Here is a 19,892-nt window from a genome sequence, read left to right on the forward strand (position 1 = left end):
TTTCAGAAATCAAATGAAAATTTACGGCTTGGAGCATAAAGAATTATATAGAATACAAAAAAAAAAAAATCTGAAAATGTATGTGGCCTTTATTGACTCTGATGAAGCTGATTAAGTATTTGGGTTTTTAGGAGCAGGTCTTCGGAAAACACATTTTTTCAAGCCTATTTTTAATCTAGATCTTTTCAAAAATGATATGTATGCACCAGACACCCCACACCTTTTCCCCCAGGTAACAGTGAAACCAATAGGGTTAAGTTCCATAAACAACAACTGCACCCATACTGCTCTAATGCAAAGCTATACATTAACCATAAAATGTGTTCAGGAGGACCTCACCTGGAGCTAATATACTGTAGGAAGTAGTTAGTCTGCGCTGGAGCATCAGCACTCTGTGGGCCAGACTTTTCCCCATCGAGCGATTCATTTTCTGCTCCAAGCTATGGGGAACAAAAAAAAGGGGGGTTTAAAGTCTTAGTCAGCAGATGGTAATATAAGGTAGAACTCACGTTTTTGTAAACATCAATTCATATAAACAAATGCTGTTTAATTTGTTTAAAAAAAAGTGAAAAACAAGGTTGAAAGTGCATTCTTTTAAAATATTTTATCAGAAAAGAAAAACAATTGATTAACTTACTTTTACTCTGTCTCTAAGATTTTGACCAAAAATAAACGACTGCTGCGAACTTTGCTCCCCTCGCTCTACTCCCTCTGTGGCAAATTTACTAGCAGAAGATTCTGGCTGAGCCTCATTGGCCTAAAGTTGAGAATCAGCGTTAGTAAATTTATCACTCTTAAAATTCACGAGAAAGCAACCCTTTAAAAAAGGGACACAACATTCACATCAATATCTGCTCAAAAAGTCCAAACCAAATGTTTGGTATACATGCATGCTCTCCCAACAAATATTCTAGGCGGACAAGATATTAGCCAAGAATGCCAGAGTGGATAGGAGTGGCGTTGTGACCCGAAGGTCCAAGAGCTAGTTAGTTATCTCCTCAGGGAGGAAGATTCTGGCTTGGGCTGTGTCCAAGTTTAGATCCAAATACTCCAGACACTGAGGGCTCGAGAGCATACTTTGGCAAATTGATTATTCAGCCAAATGTTTGAGGAATTGGATAGGGTTATATGGCAATGCGCTATATGGGTAGCCCTAGCAAGAGTTATTGCCAGTGTCCAGCCACCTGAAGGTAGAGCATATAACCCATGGTCTATGAATACGAACTCTGTACTATGCGATTAATATGAGGATTTTTTTTTTTTTAAACCCTCATACCCCTTCAATGAACTTCTAGAAAGTAGATACTGTTGGGTTATACCACCATCTACAGGGGAATTTTAACACTGGCAAATAAAAAAAGAACAAATTGTGGCCAGCCCAGGAGAACTTTCCCCAATCTCATGAAAGACTTTGTTTTGTAAAAAGCAGTACATGAAACGTACACAAAGAGCATCAGATACAGAGGGACCTGCGTTTCCCTGAACTCCATAAAAATAGATTTTGTGGAAAGAAAAACTGGGTTTTTTTTTTTTTTTAAGAACTTACCGTAAAATCCTTTTCTCTGAAGTCCATCGACAGACGCAGCTCTGCTTAATCATAGACTATAGGGTTATGCTCCTCACACTAGGGATAGGCACTAGGCGGAAAAAAGGCTTGTCCACGCCTATAGGGGCTGTCCCAGCCGGCATAACCCCTCAGGCTCTGCTATACTCAAAAAGTTGTGTTGCAAACAGTGACAGAAAAAGACCCCATAACTCAAGAGAAGAGGGGCGGGTGTTATGACTGTCGAACTTCAGAGAAAAGGATTTTATGGTACATTCTTACAAAAATCCAGTTATCTCTATTGTTCATGGACAGACGCAGCTCTGCTTAAGCATAGACTATAGGGATGTCCCAAAGCAGTAAAAACATGAGGGGTTGGAACAAGACCGGAACAAAAAACCTGAATGCCCCAATGGCCAAACGTAGCCAACCAGGTAAAACAGAGCTCAACCAGAAACAGGAGCTCCCCCGGAACAACGAACTCTCAAAGAGAAACCAAAAAAAAAAAAAAAGGGTGTTCTCTCAAACTGCAGCCTGCAACCAAAAGAAGCATCCACATCCGCTTGTAGAATTTTGTAAAGGTATGCACAGACGACCAAGTTGCCGCCTTGCAGCAACTGATGACGAAAAGTCCAGGAGGCACTCAGCGCTCTAGTAGAATGCGCCTTCACTGGAAAAGGAGGAATCTGACCCTTCAGTGGATAGGCCTGTACCACCGTCTAGTCTGATCTATCTGGAAATGGTTTCAGCAGACGCAGCCAGTCCTTTACAGGGTCCATCCGTAAGGACAAAAAGAGCATCCGATTTTCTGAAGGACGCAGTGGTCGCTAAGTAGACCCTGATAGCCCAGACCTCATCCAAAGAAAGTAAAGCAAACTCCTTAGGATGCGGAGGTTTAGGACAAAGGGAAGGCAGTACAATGTCTTCATTTAAATGAAAATCAAACCCGCTTAGGAAGGAACGACTGATTAGGTTGAAGTACCACCTTATCTCTGTGAACCACCAGATAAGGTGAGCGGCAAGACAACGCCGCCAATTCAGATACTCTGCGGGCAGAAGGGATCGCCACCAAGAAGGCAACCTTCTGAGACAAAGCAAGCAGCGAAAACTCCTGAATTTTCTCAAAAGGAGGCTTTTGAAGAACAGACCGCACCAAATTGAGATCCCATGGCTGTAACTGGGATCGCCGCGGAGGCACCAAATGGAGCACACCTTGAACAGACGTCCGGATAAGGGTGTGCGTGGCTAATGGGCAGCCAAAGCCGAAAACTTGGCCTTACCCAAGGCCAACCACTGTTCAACCTCATTCTGTAGAAAAGCCAAAACCCTGGCGATAGAAAACAAGCAAAGTGTGCACGTTCAGCGATTCGCACCATGAAATGTACTATTTCCACATGCGATGATAGACTTTCGAGAAATCAACTTCCTAACCTTCAAGAGAGTGGAGATTACAGACTCTAAAAGTCAGGTGTTGAGAGATAGGGTCTCTCTAAGGTCATGCCGTTAAAGCCAGCGACTGTAAAGCAGGATGGAAGATCGGACCTTGAAACAACAGATCTTTCCTGAGAGGAAGCCTCCAAGGGGTACCGGTGGCCAAACTTATGAGGTCTGCATACCAAAACCGACAAAGCCAGTCTGGAGCCACCAGAATGACCGCAATGATTTCCACCTCTGCGCAGTAGAAACGGCAGAAGTTTCTTATGTAAGCCACAGCAGTGGCGTTGTCTGATTAAACCCGAACCGGACAATCGCGTAGGCGAGTCACCCAATAACTCAGAAAAAGTTTGTCCGAGGGGAGGAAAACTCACGCCAAGACTGAACAAAAGGCACAGCTGCTGAAACACCTCCGGATGGAGAGACCATTCCTCTGGAGCCAAGGTCTGCCGACTGGAGGTAATCCGCCTGCCAATTTTCCATTCCCAGAATGTGAACGGTGCAGAGAGCCGGAACAAAGCATTCCGTCCACCAAAGGATGCCTGCCACCTCCAAGCCTGCAAGGACATTTCTGGCATTGTCCGATTGAATGCACACTGGAGAGCCCCAAAAGGCAAAGCCTGATCGCTCTCAGCTCCAGAACATTGATCGGTAACCTGGATTCCTCCAGACACCAGACCCCTTGAGCAGAAAGCTTGTCGAGAACACCTCCCCACCCGGACAGACTGGCATCTGTGGTGATCACTGTCCAATATATGGGGAGGAAGGATTTTCCTTGTTTGAGCATCAGGGACCAAAGCCATCATAACAGGGACCCCCTGGCTCAACTGGATTGGATTGCCCAGAGAACTTGGATCTTTGTTCCATTTGACAAGAATTTCCTTCTTGAGTATTCTCGTGTGAAATTGAGCGTAAGGTACCGCCTCGAAGGAAGACTACATCAGTCAGAGAACTCTCATACAAGTCCGAAGGGACAGCCATTTGCTGGAAAGCAAAAGATGAATTGCAGACTGGAGTTTTTGAAGTTTTTCCTGAGGAAGAAACACCCTGGCTGAGGACAAATCCAAAGTCAGGCCCAGATAGTTCAGTCTAATGGAAGGAACCAGGGATGACTTCTGGAGATTCACAATCCACCCGAACTCCTCCAGAGTTCTCATGGTGATCTCTAAGTTTGTCACCAGCACCGCGGGAGACTCTGCGCGGAGAAGCAGATTGTCCAGGTAACTCAGGACCGATATCCCCCGCTGGCGTAATAAAGCCAGGATTGGAGCCAAGACCTTTGTGAAGACCCGAGGAGCAGAGCCGAGACAAAAGGGTAACGCCACAAACTGATAGTGATCCTCTCCCCACGGCAAAACGCAGAAACTGTTGAGGTCTTGCACATATTGGGATGTGAAGGTAGGCATCTTTGATGCCCATGGAGGTCAGGAAATCCCCCTGGTGAAGGGAGGCCACCACCATGCGAATGGATTCCATCTTGAATTCTTGAACTCGCAGAAAGCAATTCAGAGCCTTCAGGTCCAGAATTGGACGCACCTTGCCCTCATTCCTGGGGACCCTCAAAGCCCTGAAAACATTCAGAGAACGGAACCCGAACGATTACTCCTTGTTGTACCAGGTCCTGTACCACCTGTAAGAGATCCGGAGACCGTCGCACATTGGAAAAAGCTTACCGGAGGGACAGATCAAAACTCGATCTTGTAGCCGGACCGCATGACCTTGTGCACCCACTTGTTTTGTATCCGGGATAGCCACAGATCCGGAAACGGGCAAAGACGTCCCCCCACCCCAGATAAGGGTGAGGGCACACCTTCAGGCTGAAGGAGCCTTATTTGCAGGTCTGGAGAAATTTCTATTTTCCAGACCAGGATCGCTTGGAGCCACCGGAGGAGGCCTTGAAAAGACTTTGATCCCTTTATCACTCGCGATCCTGAGAGACTAAAAAAAGCTGAGTTAGACTTACCGGTAACTCCTTTTCTGAGAGTTTTCCAGGACAGCCCGCGAGACCTAGGGCTCCTCCCACCAGGACAGGAAACACATTACCACCAGATAAAAGGCGGTCCTCCAGTCCTCACCCTTTAGCATTCTCGAGAAGCGTACGACATCCTGTAAAACATATGCATAATACAAGACATTACCGGGTGGGAATCCAGCTGTCCTGGAAGACTCCCAGAAAAAGGAGTTACCGGTAAGTCTAACTCAGCTTTTCTGCATCGCAAACAAATTGCAGCCCCTGGATCAACTGGTCCGTCAGCTCCTGAAAGGCAGGGGGAAGTTGTACCCCCTCCAGATCACGGCGTAACCCCTCCAGGTCACGGCGGAATAACTTAGCCTATTCAGTCAAAGTTTGTGACACAAGGGCAATTGTAAACACCTTCTGAGCACAGACCCCGCCAGGGAGTACATATTGCGGGCAACAGACTACGCCTTTCTATCCGCCGGATCCTTAAAAAGGACGGGGAATCCTCCACTGGGATCATTGTAGCTTTATTCAGTCTGGAGACGGGAGGGTCCACCGCAGGTGGCACAGTCCACTTCTTAACAACGGACTCTTCAAAAGGGGTAGCGCCTAGCAATCCGCTTAGGCATTCCAGGGAAACGCTTTGGGCAGTCCCACTCTTTTTTGACTATGTCAAAATAACCGCTCTGGATGGCTTGTGAGTGCCAAAAGTAACTTGTGCCTTAGTCGCAGCTGTGTGCTCCATTTTCAGGGTCTCACGCACAGAAACAACCAGCGCGTCCACTAGCGCCTATTCTTGCGCGGTAGTGGGGGGAGAGGTGTTATCCTCACTATCCGAGGAGACCGAGCGCGAGGTAGTAGACCCCGGCAGGGAGACCCACGTCTGCGGCAGTTGAATCAGATTCAGAAACTGACACATCAGATGAGGCAGGGGTAGGAGGTGGCGTTTTTTGGCACCCAGTCCTTTACAGGCCACCTCCACCCGGGAGACAAAGAATTCCAAGACCGCCAACAGTGCATCTATAGATAGCTGGGATCTTGGGGGACCTGCGGCCTCCTTGAGGGGGTCAGATGGGGAAAAATGTTCCGCAGGCTCCATGTTGCACCAGGGGAACCCCGCAGCAAAAAGTTGAAAAAAAAAAAAAAAAAAAACACTTTTTTCTTTTTTAAAACGTCCCACCGCGTTACTGCGCCCCCAAGAGGTCAGGAAGAATGCACAGAGACACCCCACAGAGAGAGCCCCCCAGACTCACCACCCCAGCAAAGATACACCAGGAAGGCCCAGAACGTCTGCACAGCACGTGTCTGCAGAGATCTCGATCCTCATAGAAAAATCTGAGTGTCAGCACTAGGGTATAGGCAGGGGCTCCACCACCACATAAAACACCTCTAGGGACTCCAAGAACATGGCCGCCATTGCTTTACAATGGTACCATGCCGGGTGTATTAAGATGGCCGCTGATCTCAGCACATATAGGCTACAAGAAAATGGCAGCCCCGCACGGCCTAGAGCTTCTAGGGGCCCTCGAGGGGACCCCCCCCCCCAGCCTCCTGGAGGGGATCGACAGGAAGGGGGCCATGGGAAAAACAGGTAAATCCCCCCCCCCCCCCGCATGATCGATTGTCCCGTCAGCCTACACAGGGTACCAGCCCCCAGGAGTAGCTCCTATCTCCCCAGGTCAGAGGGGAACCCAGGAACGCGAGGGTCCGACCGTCCCAAGGAGGGGCCCGTGTCCACCCCAAAACCCACCGGGGGGGGTAACAGTTTACTCAGCATACCAGGAACAGGCAGGCGCCATCTACTGACTGAAACCCTCGACGCCGAAGTGGGGGGGGGGGGGCAGTCGGCCAATAGGAACACTGCGACTCGGGCCTAGACCCGGTCGTATGCGACCTGGCAAGACGTTTAAGTCGCAGGGCCAGTCCCCATCCAGGTGGGACTATGTCACAGCCAACCTAGCGCTGAGCTGGGGTCTGCGTGCGCTCGCTGGCCTGCTGTGGTGACCACTGGATCTATATATCCAGCCCGTCGCCCAGATCCGGCATAGTTGCTTGTAGATCTCACAGGAAAAAACTAGCTAGAGAAAAAAAAAAAAAAAAAATCCTTTTGCCAGGACCAAAGATAGATCCCAGCAAGGAACTAGGTCCCAACTCCTGGACTAGGCAGATTAAAACTGACATCTTATAGCAGGGAGAGAGGGTATATACCCCCTGGGACTACCAATAGGCATAGCCAGAACTTTTTTTCTGCCTAGTGTCCTATTGCTGTAGGGGGGCAGCATAATCCTACTGCTATTGAGAACAAGACGACTGAGTCGGTCAATGAACGATAGAGAAAAGAATGTATTTTTTTTTTGGGGGGGGGGGGGGGGGGTACCCACTGCCATTCCCGGCAACCTCTTGGGACATGTCACAGGTCCGAGGAGACTGAACCATTCACAGGGCATAGCATGGCTCACACATGCACAGTGGGCAACATTTAGGATTCAGGCGCCTTACCCAAAAGGCTGGCAAAGAGGCGGTTCATGTGAGGTCATCACTGGATCCTGGGACAGGCAAGTGTGTGTTTAAGAGTCTGCAGCTGCAGTATTTGTAACTGCTGACTTTTACACTAGGTTCACACCTGTGGCTGCGGGAGTCGCATTCTGAAAGGCACCCCCACGCATGTAAAGACGCAGTGCGTTTCCATGTGCAGGAACTGCAGGGAAATTGCATGGTCATTTCTCTGCGGGCTGCGTTTTTAAAAAAAAGTGCATGCATGTGTTTAATTTTTTGTTTCCAAGTGTGAAAGTGGAGAAGGAAAGATGCTGTAAGAGAGATAGAAAGGAGGATTGTGAAAGAAGAAAGGCAAGGGGGAAGGGGGAGAGGAGAGAGAGAGAGAGAGAGAGAGAGAAAGGAAAAAAAAAAAAAAAAAAGTGGATATCCCCCCATCCCCTACTAAAATGGGAAGAGAGGTATTCTCGAAGGGATCTGACTGACCAGAGGGACGCCCAAAATAAGCTTCAAAAGTTACTACGACCCATGCGTCACCAGCCCCAGAGTAGGGCAGGTACACGTCGGAGGGTGCATGCATTTAAAGGGCTGCAGTGCCTGCGCAAACGCGGGCCACAAAAATGCTAGCGTTAAACTTTTGTTCACAGGGTGAAGAGCCTCTTTAGGAAACTGTTGGGACATCTAGAAGTCCAACTGAGGGCTGATTAACTGAAAAAAGTAAAAAAGTAAAAACAAGATAACAAAATAACTGGCAACGCAATCTTCATAGCCAAGTGCACCCTCAAGAAAATAGCCTATGCAGTCAAGATATTACAAATCTGTGCAGCTTTGTAAAATTATATTTATTTTATTGTTTTAGCTGTATGCCATTTGGGTCCCCTCAGAAAAACAGCTACAAAAAAAAAAAAAAAAAAAGAAGAAGAAGAAACCTAGCAAGCAACCCCCCATGTCCTGTCTTGTTTCTAGGACACCAAAACCATTGGGATGCTCATTCCCAGCATTGGAGGAATGGAAGAGTCTATCTTTCTAATAAAAGCGGTGGCTGCAAGGTAGACACCCACAGCACTAGTTACAGTGCCTTGCAAAAGTATTCGGCTCCCTTGAACTTTGACCTTTTGCCACATTTCAGGCTTCAAACAAAGATATAAAACTGTAATTTTTTGTGAAGAATCAACAAGTGGGACACAATCATGAAGTGGAACGAAATTTATTGGATATTTCAATCTTTAAGAAATAAAAAACTGAAAAATTGGGCGTGCAAAATTATTCAGCCCCCTTAAGGTAATACTTTGTAGCGCCACCTTTTGCTGCGATTACAGCTGCAAGTCGCTTGGGGTAGGTCTCTATCAGTTTTGCACATCGAGAGACTGACATTTTTTGCCCATTCCTCCTTGCAAAACAGCTTGAGCTCAGTGAGGTTGGATGGAGAGCGTTTGTGAACAGCAGTTTTCAGTTCTTTCCACAGATTCTCGATTGGATTCAGGTCTGGACTTTGACTTGGCCATTCTAACACCTGGATATGTTTATTTGTGAACCATTCCATTGTAGATTTTGCTTTATGTTTTGGATCATTGCCTTGTTGGAAGACAAATCTCCGTCCCAGTCTCTGGTCTTTTGCAGACTCCATCAGGTTTTCTTCCAGAATGGTCCTGTATTTGGCTTCATCCATCTTCCCATCAATTTTAACCATCTTCCCTGTCCCTGCTGAAGAAAAGCAGGCCCAAACCATGATGCTGCCACCACCATGTTTGACAGTGGGGATGGTGTGTTCAGGGTGATGAGCTGTGTTGCTTTTACGCCAAACATAACGTTTTGCATTGTTGCCAAAAAGTTTGATTTTGGTTTCATCTGACCAGAGCACCTTCTTCCACATGTTTGGTGTGTCTCCCAGGTGGCTTGTGGCAAACTTTAAACAACACTTTTTATGGATATCTTTAAGAAATGGCTTTCTTCTTGCCACTCTTCCATAAAGGCCAGATTTGTGCAGTATACGACTGATTGTTGTCCTATGGACAGAGTCTCCCACCTCAGCTGTAGATCTCTGCAGTTCATCCAGAGTGATCATGGGCCTCTTGGCTGCATCTCTGATCAGTCTTCTCCTTGTATGAGCTGAAAGTTTAGAGGGACGGTCAGGTCTTCGTAGATTTGCAGTGGTCCGATACTCCTTCCATTTCAATATTATTGCTTGCACAGTGCTCCTTGGGATGTTTAAAGCTTGGGAAATCTTTTTGTATCCAAATCCGGCTTTAAACTTCTCCACAACAGTATCTCTGACCTGCCTGGTGTGTTCCTGGTCTTCATGATGCTCTCTGCGCTTTAAAACGGACCTCTGAGACTATCACAGTGCAGTTGCATTTATAAAGAGACTTGATTACACACAGGTGGATTCTATTTATCATCATTAGTTATTTAGGTCAACATTGAATCATTCAGAGATCCTCACTGAACTTCTGGAGAGAGTTTGCTGCACTGAAAGTAAAGGGGCTGAATAATTTTGCACGCCCAATTTTTCAGTTTTTTATTTGTTAACAAAGTTTGAAATATCCAATAAATTTCATTCCACTTCATGATTGTGTCCCACTTGTTGTTGATTCTTCAAAAAAAATTACAGTTTTATATCTTTATGTTTGAAGCCTGAAATGTGGTCGAAAAGTTCAAGGGGGCCGAATACTTTCGCAAGGCACTGTACCTCCAGGCAATGGAGGACAATCGCCTTCTGATGAACTGGGGCTGGACAGATGGCAGAATGATTTCTTGGTTAAGGTGAAAGGCCGAAACTACCTTAGAAAGTAGTTTCAAGACCACCTTGTCCTTGTATAAAAGGCTAAAAAAAGATTTGCATAATAAGGGGCCAGCTAAGACATTCACCTAAACAGAATTAAAGACAATAAGAAAAGCAACTTTGTGAGAGTCTAAATAGGAAAATCCCTGATAGGTTAAAAAAAAAAAAAAAAAGGTGGTGTTTGGTCACTAAAACATAAAAAAAAGGTTCAGATCCCGCGGGGTTGCAGAAAAGCCAAATGAGAAACATCCTGTATAAAAGTCTTAAAGAGTGAGAGTGTAGTTGTCTTTAGAACCAGATCGCAAGTGCAGATATCTGCCCCTTGATGGTACTCAAGGCCAAATGCCAATATAGGTCATTTGCAGAAAAGCCAGGTTTCGTCCCATGGAAACATTTCTTGGAATTAGTTTGCCTCACATCAAATGAAGCATGCCTTTCATGTGCTATAGTAAACCCTACCTGAAGTAAACCTCCTAGCTTTAAAGTAGTGTTAAACCTTCAGCATTTTTTAGCTCAAGACACTGCACACAATTAAAAATTTGTATGCATGTACACAGTGTATGGAGACAATTGTAGTCCCTGTATGCCAGGCTGGCTCCCTAGAACACTGCAGGGAGGGAGCTACCCTGAAATAGGAGGCAGCGGTCATGACATCAGATAAGCAAAAACATAAGCAAGGAAAAAAGATGCAGAAGGTGCATAATCCGTAATTCAGCTGCTGAAAGTGCCTAAAAAACTGTAGGTTTATCATCAATAAAGCATCGTGCATATTACTGTTAAGAGATACTCGTCCCTCAGACTCAATAGCCATGCTGTTAAAGCCAGTGACCACCAAGTAGGAAGGCGATTTGGTTCCAGGGACAGATGAAGATTATCAGAATGTCCTCCATCTCAATCCTGAGCAGCAGACAAGGAGAAAGTGTCAGGGGAGGAAAGGTTGTACTGATCCCATTAAGGTACTTGAGCATCCACCAGATGATCTGTGTGAATATAGACCAATTATAAGTCTCTAAACTTTATAAAGGGCCAGATTACGGTCCCTTAGACTTTGGGAGGGCTGGACTGTGGCCAGTGAGAGAAGAAAATGCATCAGTGGGAGTAGACAACGTCTCAGACTTGGTGGTCACTAGAAAGAGGATTAGTGCCCCATTTTTGGTATTAGTTGGAGGAATAGGGCCCCATCATTGGAGTCTATCCGTGAAAGAAAATAGTGCCCTATTGTTGGTATTATGAAAGAAATGGTGCCTCATTGTTGGCGTCAGTGGTAGGAACAATGCCCCAAGGGCCGGATAAACATTTGCAAGGGCAAGGTTTGAAGACCACTGCTATAGATGAACCTGAAGGCCAGGAGGTTCGTTCCTCCAAGTTCAGGCGCAGTCGGCTGCAAATATCCACACCCTCCATGTGAACACCAGACAAGGCTGAACATGAAGTTCTGCCCAGGACAGGATCAATTATACCACTATTTCCACACAGAGACTTCTAGTTACTTCCTGAGTTTGGTTAATCTATGCTACTTCAATGCCATATTTGCTTTCATGGTGGCGAATAAAACAATTGCTTGACACTCGGTCTATGGACTTGATTTACTGCAACATCCTTCAGTACCCATCTATAGTCTTTGGCTGTGAGGAGTGTACTGAAGTAAAATTTGTTTCCTCAGAGACACGGGCTGTGCCATGGCTCTGGACCCAGAAGACACTCCATGGCCAACACAATACATTGAAGACTAGAAAGCATTACAATGCAGAACCCAGTGCCCAAGGGTCTCATTCCAGGCTAGCGCCACAGTCATCTAGTTCAGCAGGGTTTGGGTACAGCCTACAGAGCTATTGCTGACAAAATGCTAATCAGGATAGCTGCTAATAGAGAACAGCTCAAGGAGCTTGTAAGGAAATCTTGACTGAACAAAGGTAATTTTGATTGAAGAGAAAAAATAGCTAGCAAAAAGGTTAGACTTTTTTTTAGCAGGCCATCCAGCCATCGCAAAAAAATACGATTTTTGTAAGATCTTACCGTAAAATCTTTTTCTCTGATGTCCATCGACATCAGAGAAAAATTAGAGAAAATTTTCTCTATCATCCATCGACAGACAGCCTCATCTTCATGAGCTGAATGGGACGTCCCAAAGCAGTATAGGCATGAGAGGTGGGAAAAACGCAACCAGACAGTAACTTCAACTCCAGAGGCTAAACCTAGCCAACCGGGCAAGTAACCAACAGGAGCTTACCCAGGTAAAAGACCCCCTAAGAGAACAAAAAAAAAAAAAAAAAAAAAAAAACAAACATTCTCTCATGAAACAGCAGCTGGCAAAACCTTGCGGCCAAAAGAGGAATCCGAAGATGCTAACAACTCCACCTTGTAAAATTCTGTAATGGTGTGCACAGACCACCAAGTAGCTGTCTTACAAACTTGTACAACAGAGACCTGATGGCGAAAAGCCCAAGAGACACTCAGCGCTCAAGTAGAATGCGCCTTCACAGGGAAAGGAGAAACCTGACCCTTGATTGAATAAGCCTGAACAATCGTCTGCCTGATCCATCTCAAAATGGTCGCAGCGGATGCAGCCAAACCTTTGCGATGACCGTCCGGAAGGACAAAGAGTCCGACTTCCTGAAGGACTCAGTAACCGTCAGATAAACCCTTATCCCCCGAACCACATCCAGAGAGTGCAAGGCAATCTCTTTGGGATGTATAGACTTAGGCAGGGCTTTTTTTCTCAGAAAATAGGATCAGGAACTCAACCCACGATCCCCCCAAATACCACCCCCACCCTCCAAACCACACCAAATAGTGGATGTGGTAGAATTTCACTAACCGGAGGGTCTTAAAGGGGCATTAAATACCAGGAGTGCATTACGCGCAGAGTTTGGGGGTGTGCTAGGTGCAGATTTCGAGGATGCTCTACAAACAGAAAACAGAGTTTAGCCTTCTCCCACAGCTGCCTACCTCTGCTTTCCCCATCCACATCTCCCTTTCATCCCTCTTCAGCTCTGACCTCTGCATGCAACCCCTCCCCCCCATCTTCCACATATCTTACTTTTGTTGCTGCATTAAGCTAAAGCATCGGCTCTGGTACCTCCCCGCACACTGTTGGTGGCTCTGCCTCTCTTATTTTCAGGGAGTTCAATCAGTGGGGATTTTGGCATCCACAATGCAGCCTGGGAATCCGCTTCTCCCCTGTCCCCATCCTGCACTCAGTGGGAACCATTGAGAGACAAGCTATCACTCGTAAATACAGAAGCCGGACTTCTAGGACTTTTTTGTTTACAAGTGAAGATTGATGAGCAGGGAGCCAAGGGCCTGAGGCAGAGATGGTGGAACTGAGTCCCACCAAGTTCCAGCTAAAGAAAAGTCCTGGGCTTAGGACATAAGGCAGGCAACACAATGTCCTCATTAAGATGAAAATCTGACACCACCTTAGGGAGAAAAGACGGATTAGGTCAGAGGACCACTTTATCCCTGTGGACCACCAAATAAGGCGGACAGGACAGTGCTGCCAATTCTGCGAGCAGAAGGTATATCCACTAGGAAGGCAACCTTCTGTGACAAAGCAGAGAAATCTCCCTACTATTCTCAAAAGGAGGCTTTTGAAGAACAGACAAAACCAGATTAAGATCCCACGGTGGTAACGGGATCCCCTCCGAGTGGCCAGATGACGCATCCCCTGAACGAAGGTGCGAATCAAACTATGAGTAGCCAACGGACGTTGAAGTAAATAGCCAAGCCGAAAACTGGCCCTTGATAGTACAACGCCAATTGCTGCACAACCCCTTTTCGTAAAAAGGGCCAAAACCCTAGCTATAGAAAACAAGCGAAGGTGCAGCTGCAGCGATTCACACCAAGAGATGTACAATTTCCACATACGATGATAGATCTTCCTAGATGTCAACTTCCTGATCTTCAAAAAGGGTAGGAATCATAAAATCACAGAGACCTCTATCCCTCAACACCTTGCTTTTAACAGCCAAGCTGTTAAAGCCAGCGACCGTAAAGCAGGATGGAAGATCGGTCCTTTAGATAGTAGACCTTCCCGCAGAGGAAGACACCATGGAGGATTCACGACCATTTTCACCAGCTCTGCGTACCAAGACTGCTGAGGCCAGTCTGGTGCCACCAGAACGACCGGAATGTCTTCCATCGCCACCCTGCAAAAAAAAAAAAAAAAAAAAAAGGAGGAGGGACCCCACTTTGTACAGGGTGTGTTACCCTTGGAGGATTGAGGAAAAAGAGTACTCTTCCCTCCAGTCAGGTCCTTGGTTATCTCATCCAATGAGTCGCCAAACAACCTGTCTCCCCGAAAAGGGAGATCAAGCTGCTAAGAAAACCTTAGCTGGTCAGCCGACCAGCTCTTCAAACCATGTGTCTTAAAACAATGCCCAAAGCCGAGACCCTGGCCACCAGGGAGCCGCATCCATAGATGCATCACACATGAACACCAGAGCCTGGATCACCTGGTACAACAGTTCCAGCCTCGGGGTCCAAGGACTCCGGCAAAACCCGAATACATTCTGTTACCGTCTGTGACACTAAGACAGACACAAAAAAACGGTTATAAAATGGAACCCGCCAGCACATGAAGATGGCGGGAAAGGGATTCCACCTGCGTGTCCACTGGAGCCGTAAAAACTGGGGAATCCTCCACAGGAACAAGGGTAGATTTGTTTAAGCTGGAAACCGGATGGTCCACTTTAGGTGGCACCGTCCAATGGTTTGAGACCTTTTCAACAAAAGGGTACCGGTGTTTAAAGCGTTTAGGCACCACTAACACGTGCTTAACGTGCCGCCATTGGTCATTTACAATATCGTGAAAAGTGTCAGGACAAGGGAAAACCCTTTTAGCTTTTGGAGACTTCTGAGAGCCAAAAGCCACCCGCGTCCCTGCCGGTGTGGGCTCTTCAGCCAATTTTCAAGTATCCCGCACTGAAATAACCAGGGCTTCCAGTAAGGCGCGTTCCCGCGCTGCACAGGAAGAAGACAGGTCCTCTTCACCATCTGACTGCAAGGACAGTGACCCCTCAGGTAGGAGGGCGTCCGCGGCGACCCCATCACCCTGTGAATCAGAGGAAACCTCTAAAAAAGGAGAAGGCAGCGGCCGTTTTCGGCCATCAACCTTTTCCATGACTAAATCAACTTTAGTCATCAGGCTTTCCAGGGCTGCTGAAATCGCGGCCAGCGACTGCGATTCAGACTGTCCGGGAGTCGCACAGAGTGGGTCTGAGGGTGATTGTACAGTTTGGGACTCCATATTGCAATTTTCAAAAAATGTACTGTTGCTTTAAGAACGCTGATCGCGGTATCCCCCACCGATCGCTGCCGTCTGCAGGGAACCCCTTTAAACCAAACTGACAGCACAAAGTGCAAAGATATGCATGCAGAGACCCCAAGTAATGTACCACCTCAGACAAACCATCCTCCTGAATCCTTCAGCAGCATGGAGAGAAAGGCAGAAGTGACCTAGGCTCAGCAGCAGGAAATTACTACACAGGAAGTGATGTCGCCTGAATAAAATTACACTGCTGAGTATAGCACCAGGGCTACACAAAGATGGATGCCCATACAAAACAATAGGAAGCTACAGGGAAAATGGCTGCCCAATACAAGTCTATGGGGAAAAATAAAATCACATTGCCCACACTTAAGATGGCGGCACCCACGACGAACCATGCAGCTAGGGACCGACACAAGAAGGCCTCAGGAACCACAACAGGTACCAGCAAGCCCAAGGTACCATGTCACAAGCACCCAGGCAGACTGCCTCCCATCCGAAGTGGGGGTGCTGCCAACCGAGGGGTACGCTGCGACTCAGGGCGTTCCAGGTCGTCGCGTCCTGGTGAGGCATCAGCTCGCAGGCTCGTCCCCCTCCAGAAAAGGGGGGATTGTCGTGGCTAAGCCTAGGTCGAAACTATAACCTGCTCATGCTTGTGGGCCAGACTGGGGGGGACCATAAGGATCTAGATTATCCAGTGCGAAGCGCCAGCCGGCATCGTCGCTTGCAGATCACCAGGAAATTTCTTCCCTGAACACTAGCTAGCAAGCGAGTAAAGAGAAATAAAAGTAAAATATTCTTTAAAGAAATAGAAAAACAGACTGAAGTCCCAGCAGGAAACCTAGGTCCCACTCCTTCTCTAAGCAGAAACAAATTCATGTGCTGGGCAGTGGGGGCTATGCCTGGAGGGACAGCCCCTAGTGCGTGTACATTCAAATTTTCCTGCCTAGACTACTCCTGATGGGAGGAGTATAACCCACTAAGCTCATGGAGATGAGGCTGCGTCTGTGGATGGATAGAGGAAAAAAAAAACAAAAAACTAAGGCATACTTGGAGTTGGAGGTGTTATACTGGGCTTGCCACAATTATTTGTTTGCCAGTGTCCAAATCATCCTGTAGATATCAATATAACTTTCTGAATTCTTGTGTCCCACAATGAACCAGAAAGGAACATTGTCCTATTCGGGTTGGTTTTTCAAAGTAATTATGATTGTTTCTACACTGCACTAAGCCAAAAATATATAAACGCCACAAGTCTTGCTACTGTATGGCTAGTTTTAAAGGCACATTAGTTAAATAATACAGTTAGTTATTGTAAAAAAAATTGATTGTGAAACAACCATGAAAAAAAGCATATGCTCACAATTCAAAATAATGACAACTTACTTTATCAGAGGTAAGTGTTGGGGCAGCTGCACTTAAAATAGGTTTATTTGGGGATGATACACACGGCTCAGAGGACACACTGATGCCATTTGTCCCGCTGTTGAAAACTGTAGAACATAAGAATATCCGTGAGATATTTCAATTCATCCCAGAGTAGTAGATGTTAGACAAGATTCATACTAACACTGTGGCGAGAAAGCCTTCGGCTGTGGGGCCTGTAACACTGCTGGACGTAGCACACTGCGCTGCTGTTCCTTAGGTTTCTGGCTGGGGAGTCCTAAAATGTGTAAAACAATATTAAAAAAGCCATTTCATATAGTTATAATCAATACAACAATTAATTGCACCTAGCATTAAAGAGAACTTGAAGTCACAAAAATTGATATTTCAACAGATGGGCAGTGTAATGGCTCAATTTTCATAATCTTACCTTCATCTTTCTGTTCAAGCAGCAGTGTGCAGTGTGCCTAAATATGACTAAGCAGTTTAATAGACACCAGAGTTTAGTTGAACCATGATTTCCAGTGGACTGTCATCTTAACCACTTGCCGACCGCCGCACGACTATCTACGGCGGCGGTCAGCCCCTCACAGGCAAAGTGACGTAGGTCGCTCGCCTGTGAGGGTTTAGGGGAGCGAGCGCGCGCCGCCGGAGGCGCGCTCCCGCTCCCGCGTGGTCACGGACCCCCCCCCCGCGCGTGTGACCGGCGGACCCGATCGCCGCCGGCCACTCTGCGATCGGCGGGGGAGAGGGAGAAAGTCAGGCAGCTTGTGTAAACAAGCTGCCTGTCATTCTCCTCTCTCTATGAGAGATGATCACATGGATCTACTATGTAGATCCATTGATCACTCTGCATACAGTTGAAGCCACAGCCAATCACAGTTAGAATCACGCCCCTAGGGACACACACAGCCCCTCCCTCTCAAATAAAGTTAACCCCTTCACTACCAGTGTATTTTTACAGTAACAGTGCATATATATAGCACTGATTACTGTAGAAATGTCACTGGTAACCCCAAAAGTGTAAAAAATGTCAGTCAAGGGTCCGATCTGTCCGCCGCAATGTCGCAGTACCGCAAAAAAAAAAAAAAAAAATCGCAGATCGCCGCCATTACGCGTTAAAAAAAAAAACAACAAAAATGACAAAAATCTTTCCCTTTGTTAGTAAACGCAATAACTTTTGCGCAAACCAATCAAAATACGCTTTTTGCGATTTTTTTTACCAAACATAGGTAGCATAAAACAAATTGGCCGAAAATATTAAAAAATTTTGATTTTTACATTTTTTTTGGGGGAATTTCATATAAAAAAAAGGGAAAAATATTGCTATTTTTGCAAAATTTACGCTCTTTTTTTGTTTATAGCGCGTGATCAAAAAATCGCACAGGTGATCAAATATCGCCAAAAGAAAGCTCTGTTTGTGGGAAAAAAAGGACGCCAAATTCGTTTAGGTACAGCGTCGCACGACCGCGCAATTGTCCGTTAAAGTCACGCAGTGCCGAATCGCAAAATACCCTCTGGTCGTTTCGCAGCCAAATCCTCCGGGGCTTAAGTGGTTAAAAAACACTGGGTCAGACACATCCCCTCTTTTCCTCAGCACTACAAAAGTTTGCGTGAGGATGCTCTGGATGGCTGCCAATTATCTAAAAACTATAACTATATATTTCTTTCTCAAGAAGAACAAAAAAAAGGTGAATGACTTCAAAAACGGGCTTTCAAAACATTTCACTGAAAAAGCAACTAAAATTAAGTGCATTTTAAAAATTTAGCTTATGTATATGGACACAACAGAAATAAAGGCCAACTACAAAACAAAAAAGCAATGAGGCAAAGTCTGTCATGCTTTTGAGAAGTCATGCTTTTGAAAACACACATTGATAAATACCTGCACTGGGAGCTTGTCCATGAATTAACGTAGGCGGTTTTAGCCTAAACCCACTGGCTTTCTCCTCTAAAAAGATATCAGTTGCTTAGTTATCACAGCAAGATCTCATTTATTAGGATTGAAAACATATTGGTTTATTTATTTTCATAAAGAGAGCTGTAGATATTACCACACAAGTAATATGAAAATAAACAGAACCTAAGGGTTTATGTCATTGCCCCATATTTCACAAGATCAAGCATGCATAATACAAAGCTTGAAGGAGACCAATTTGTCACTAAACCAGACGTGAAACAACTTACCTGGTTCGGAGTCTGAGTTACCAGTGGAAGGCTGACAGAAGCTGGATGGCATAAAGACATTGTTCTTTGTCACTGCAGGTAAACAGATTTCAAATAATTCTGTTATAATATGCATACTGTATATGCCCAGCTTTTAATGCTCTATTTTAGAGCAGCTGTCATTTACTACTATTAGAGCTAGTTTACTTTAAATATACACTGAAAATGTGTTGTGTTCTTTGGTTAAAAGAAAAAGATTTAAAAAATGGGCTTGTCATCATCCCATACAATGTAGGACCAACGGCCATCACACCACATTGTATGTAAAGAGAATTGGAGCATTGGCTCCTGCAGGACCAGGTAGCATTACCAACATTAGAGGAGACATGTGGGAATTCAAGAAATTATACATACTTACCTACCTGCTGCAACATTGGTCGAATGCTGCAGCTGTCCCCCACTAGCTCAAGACCTGAGACCGAGCCATCATGTGATTGCTCAGTTGTCAGGTCCACTCAAAAGCAGAGAGGTCACTGCTTCTGCACTTCCTGGGGTGTCAAAGGTTGCCTCTTCCACACATTCTTAATTGCTGGTACAACCCATTATAGTGGTGGGTCATGAGGAAGCAGGCATGCTTTGACACCAAGGCACAGTGTTGAAGCTTTGCATAATAAGAATGGGCTTCTATTCAGGTACTGAAAGTTGCTCTAGCTACAGTCAAGTTCATAAATATTTGGACATCGACACAATTCTAATCTTTTTGGCTCTATACACCACAATGGATTTGAAATGAAACAAACAAGATGTGCAGACTTTCAGCTTTCATTTGAGGGTATTTACATCCAAATCAGGTGAAAGG

The 19,892-nt window shown here is 45.8% G+C and overlaps 1 protein-coding gene across 2 annotated transcripts in view; it reads right to left on the reverse strand.

Annotated features, from left to right (window-relative positions):
* RANBP3 (RAN binding protein 3) overlaps positions 1–19,892 on the reverse strand; it is a 164,338-nt gene that overhangs the window by 54,693 nt on the left and 89,753 nt on the right. The window contains exons 5-10 of one of the 2 annotated variants that reach the window (XM_082245299.1): positions 19,055–19,126; positions 18,753–18,818; positions 17,052–17,144; positions 16,868–16,974; positions 638–757; positions 340–440 (exon numbers count right to left, since the gene is read on the reverse strand). In XM_082245299.1, the coding sequence (XP_082101425.1) occupies positions 340–440; positions 638–757; positions 16,868–16,974; positions 17,052–17,144; positions 18,753–18,818; positions 19,055–19,126 (559 nt within the window). The remainder of the gene's footprint in view (positions 1–339; positions 441–637; positions 758–16,867; positions 16,975–17,051; positions 17,145–18,752; positions 18,819–19,054; positions 19,127–19,892) is intronic. The other variant, XM_082245300.1, reaches the window with a different exon arrangement.

The sequence above is a fragment of the Pelophylax lessonae genome (genome assembly GCF_965119305.1).
Source record: "Pelophylax lessonae genome assembly, chromosome: 1".
Taxonomy (NCBI): Eukaryota; Metazoa; Chordata; class Amphibia; order Anura; family Ranidae; genus Pelophylax; species Pelophylax lessonae.